The sequence below is a fragment of the Calonectris borealis genome, chromosome 22, assembly GCF_964195595.1.
Source record: "Calonectris borealis chromosome 22, bCalBor7.hap1.2, whole genome shotgun sequence".
NCBI lineage: Eukaryota > Metazoa > Chordata > Aves > Procellariiformes > Procellariidae > Calonectris > Calonectris borealis.
The window spans coordinates 3,632,494-3,636,751 of record NC_134333.1 but is presented as its reverse complement, the minus strand read 5'-3'; the positions used below and the strand labels follow the sequence as shown (position 1 = coordinate 3,636,751).

Below are 4,258 nucleotides of genomic sequence, written 5' to 3'. Positions count from 1 at the left end.
ACCTCCCATTCCTCTGTGATTGGAGAAGGGTCTCGTTGTGCCCTCATCCCCTTCCACCCCAGAGCAACACCCTTCTCCTTTGGCAGCTTGGGGAGTGTCCGCAGAGGGAAGGACCACGTGGAGGCCAGGCTTGAATGCAGCAGAACTTTAATGAGTCAAAAGAGGGAAACAAACTCACTCCAAGTGAGATCAGCAGTGCAGGGAGCCCCAGAGGCAGCCAAGAGTCTGCGGTCCTTGGCCATGGAGATGTTCCTGCATGATGTCCATCTGCCCACCCCATAGAGAGGAGCCAGATGGACCCCACCAGGCTGGCCTTGGTGGCACCTTGTAGCCAATGGGATCCAAAGCAAACAAAGAAAAGGGAGAGGAAGGCGAGGTCGGTCAGATATGCTGAAAACAAATCCAGAAGATCGATCCTCTGCCCAGTACCATGTTCTAGTTCCTCAAGGGGTCTCCCTGGGGCTTCCCCAGCATCTTCAGCAGGGGAGGCACCTTCTGCCATAGTAGCGGCTGGAAATGCCAGAGAGGTCACAGCACCCAGAGGTGATGGGCACTCCATCACAGCTGAGGATGCTGCCAACAGCAGCAGAGGTGGAGGATCCCACAAGGGTGTTCTGCGGGAAGGAGCTGAGGATGGGGCCGGGCAGGGTCACCACCACGGGGGAGGGCTGGATGACGACGGTGGAGTTCTGGCACTGCCTGACACAGGGCTCATTGCAGCTGTTGGCCAGCGGGGTCGGGCCACAGGGCCGGCATGGCAGGCACTGGTCGTAGCAGGACATTCTCTAAGGGTCCGGAGGTGCGCCTGGGAGAGAGGACAGGGAGGAAGCAGAGCACAAGGGTGGGTGAGGAGCAGCCTGGTTTCCCTGTCGGAAAGGACCCAAGAACACTACTGAGTGGGGAGAGGGATGTTGTGCCAGGAGCGACACGGTCTTTATCACCCTACAAAGAGCAGCCTGGCCTGGAGAGGCTCTCTCCTAATTCGTAAACCAAAAGCCCCCTCAGACCCATCCCAGCCTCTCTCTAAGCAGACCTTCTCCCCGCTTCCCTCTCTCATGATGAGAAGTTCCAAACCCCAGCACAGGACAGAGCCAGTATCAACTGAAATGTCCGTCTCACTTTGGAAGAGGAGGAGAAGGGGCTTCAGACTCACCTGCTGCCCGAGGAGGAGGCAACAAGAGAAGGGGATGAGAGAGCAGGGACCTGGACTGGCTTTTACACCTGCCCTTCATCGCCGCAGGACCAGAGGCCCTTTGCAGAGGTAACAATTCTCTGACCAGCTCATCTTGAATGCAAACCATCGCAGCTAATGATATGGGCTGTGCTTTGGTTTCCAACACTGCTGCCTTTTCATTTCCAGGTTTGTGCCGTGCCCATTCCCCAATGAAGGCTTCTCCTGAGTGTTGAGATGAAAGGCCCCAGGATTTCGAGGGCACGAATGCAGCACTGCAGGCAGAAGACTCAGCTCTAGTGCTGGACGGGTCCAGAGCAGAGAAGTGATGTCAGCCTGGGTCACTCTGGTGGGGCTATTTGAAGTGCCGTTCTCAGGAAGAAGCTCCAGCAATCCTCAGCTGCACACCATGGGCTCCCACGCATGAGGACGTGCCATGTCCTTGTCTTTCCCTCCCTTCTCAGCTCACCCCCATGGTCACTTGTTGTTGCCTCCCCAGGTGTGCATTGTGCTCCTAGGTTTTGACCCCATCCTGTCTAACACTGCCCGCAGGAAACAATTCTGGCTGGTTTTGACTCATCCCCTCTCTGTGCAGTCTGTGAGCACACAAACAATGCCATGGGCATGCCTGGGACCTTGTCCTTCCCCAGAACGCCTCAGCCCTGCCTCAGTTGTCCACAGGGTTCCTTGGCAGAGGCCACAGTTGGATGTGTTCCTCCGTGTGTTCTTGTCTTGTGTGCTTCTGTGTGCAGCTGGGATTGTGTGAATGCACATGGGAGCACAAACTTGTGCATGACTCTACACCGATGTGCATGAGCGTGTGTGTGTCCTTGTGTGCCCCTCATCACGAGGGAATGTGCTGCTCATACTGAGGACCCTCTCCACTGCTCTCTCCATGAGCACCACAGAGCAGCAGGTTCCCAGGGTCAGGAGGAGCCTGAGTGCAGCTGAAAGGTGATGGCACCAGCCTGCTAGAGATCTGTCCAGGGAGAGGCCCTGAAATGCAGCTCCTGCCACCTGAGCCCTCCTTTTCCTGCCCCTGCAGAGCTCACACTCCGCTGCTGTGTAACAATATTGAGAGTGCCCCAGCATGGCTGGCAGTCCCCCCACCCTGCCTCTCCAGGGCAGGACACAGCTGATCTCTCCATCGATAGAGAGTTCAGAAGGATGGGCTTTGCTTTATGGGCAAGGAGAAAGGCTGAGGAATCCTGCTGACCATGTGCTGGCCATCCCTGAGCGGATCTGCTTCCAACGCAGTGTTGGGGTGGGACACGCACCTGCCTCGTGTCCAAGCCAATGCCAAATGTTCTTGTGTAGATCATCGGCCTGGTGCTGTGTCAGGCAGAGGTGAGACCTTGGATCAAGCAGGTACTGAATGAAAGGACCACGGAGCTTGATATCGCAGTGCTCTGAGTGGAAGGACAGAGCCTGTGGCTTGCACGGGGAAAGCCAACAAAATGATGACTGCTTTGGTCTTCCACCTACAAGGACCTTCATGCCCTGCCTTGGAATCTCGGTCTGAGTGCCCAGCAACTGCCCCTGGGAGGGAAGGGGCACTGGATTCGAGACCGCACCTCCCAAAGCCTGCTGCTCTTCCACAGGGGTGTCCAGAAGAGACCCTCTTTCCAACAAGGGCTGTGCACATTGTGGAAAGTTCTTTAGCACATCCCCCTCCTGAAGGTCTGTCTGCCTGGGCCCAGGTCCAGCTTGGAGACAGTGCAGTCGAGGGCTTCATCCCTTCCCTTTAGTGACCGCGATGAGATCACTGCCAGGGAGTTCTGCTGGGAGATCTCAGCCAGGGCTGATTCCTCTCTCCATGGAGCTGCTGCTGAGCTGAGGCTCTAGTGTACCTGAGGGCCAACCTCATTGCTTTCTCAGGAGGTAATGGGCACTGTGGAGGAGGGAAGGGCAGGGGATGTGTATACCCGGAGTTCAGAAGGACCTTTGACACCCTCTTCCGCACTTCCTTTAGAAAAAAACTGGCGATGAATGGGTTGATAAAGAGCCTGATAAGGTGGGTGGAAAATTGGTTGGACTACCAGGCTCCAAGAGTTGTGACCATGAAGAAATGGGCTGACTGGAACATGATGAAGGTCAAAAAGGGCAAGGGCAAGGCTTTGCATCTGATATCGGAACCAGCCCATGCAGTCACACGTGTTGGGGAGTCACTGCCTAGGAAGCAGATCCACAGAAAAGGATGTGTGGTTTTAGGACACCCAGCTGAACATGAGACCACAGTGAGCCCTTGCAGAGGTGTTCAAGGCTGGACTGATCGTGACCTTGAGCAACCTGATCTAATGGGACCTGTTCCGATCAGGGCGGTGATCTAGATGACCTGCGGAGGTCCCTTCTCCCCTACATTCTGACTCTGTGAGTCCCCACCACCCCGGCCCTCCCTGACCCCTGCACACCATGGGCACATTTGTCCTCACAACCTCTTTGCCTAAACAGAACTTTCAGGCATTACGCTATGTTCAGTTTTGGGCCCCTCACTACAAGAAGGACATGGAGGTGCTGGAGCGTGTCCAGGAAAGGGCAACGAAGCTGGTGAAGGGCCTGGAGAACAAGTCTTATGAGGAGCGGCTGAGGGAACTGGGACTGTTTAGTCTGGAGAAGACGAGGCTGAGGGGAGACCTCATCGCGCTCTACAACTACCTGAAGGGAGGTTGTAGTGAGGTGGGTGTTGGTCTCTTCTCCCAAGTCACTAGCGATAGGACGAGAGGAAATGGCCTCAAGTTGCGCCAAGGGAGGTTTAGGCTGGACATTAGGAGAAATTTCTTTACTGAAAGAGTGGTCAGGCCTTGGAACAGGCTGCCCAGGGAAGCGGTTGAGTCACCATCCCTGGAAGTATTTAAAAGACGTGTAGATGAGGCGCTTAGGGACATGGTGTAGTGGGCATGGTGGGGTTGGGTTGACGGTTGGACTCGATGATCTTAGAGGTCTTTTCCAACCTTAATGATTCTATGCTCTGACTACCGAGAGGCAGCTGAAGGGAGGCTCTCAGCCTCCTCACTGCCATCCACAGGAAATCAGTGGCTCCTGTTTCCAGCCCCTGAGCTTGAGGCATCTCCTGGGTTAAGGCCCTGC

At 55.6% G+C, this 4,258-nt stretch overlaps 1 protein-coding gene across 1 annotated transcript; it reads right to left on the bottom strand.

Moving 5' to 3' along the window:
- Nucleotides 1–476: 476 nt before the first annotated feature.
- On the bottom strand, nucleotides 477–1,135 carry LOC142091638 (feather keratin Cos1-1/Cos1-3/Cos2-1-like). Its single transcript, XM_075171040.1, has one exon. It carries the CDS (start codon nucleotides 780–782, stop codon nucleotides 477–479), a length of 306 nt encoding a protein of 101 aa, XP_075027141.1. The 5' UTR covers nucleotides 783–1,135.
- Nucleotides 1,136–4,258: the final 3,123 nt, after the last annotated feature.

Bases quoted from the DNA above. Each gene is read 5' to 3' on its own strand.
- LOC142091638 (XM_075171040.1), bottom strand. From the start codon at position 782: ATGTCCTGCTACGACCAGTGCCTGCCATGCCGGCCCTGTGGCCCGACC.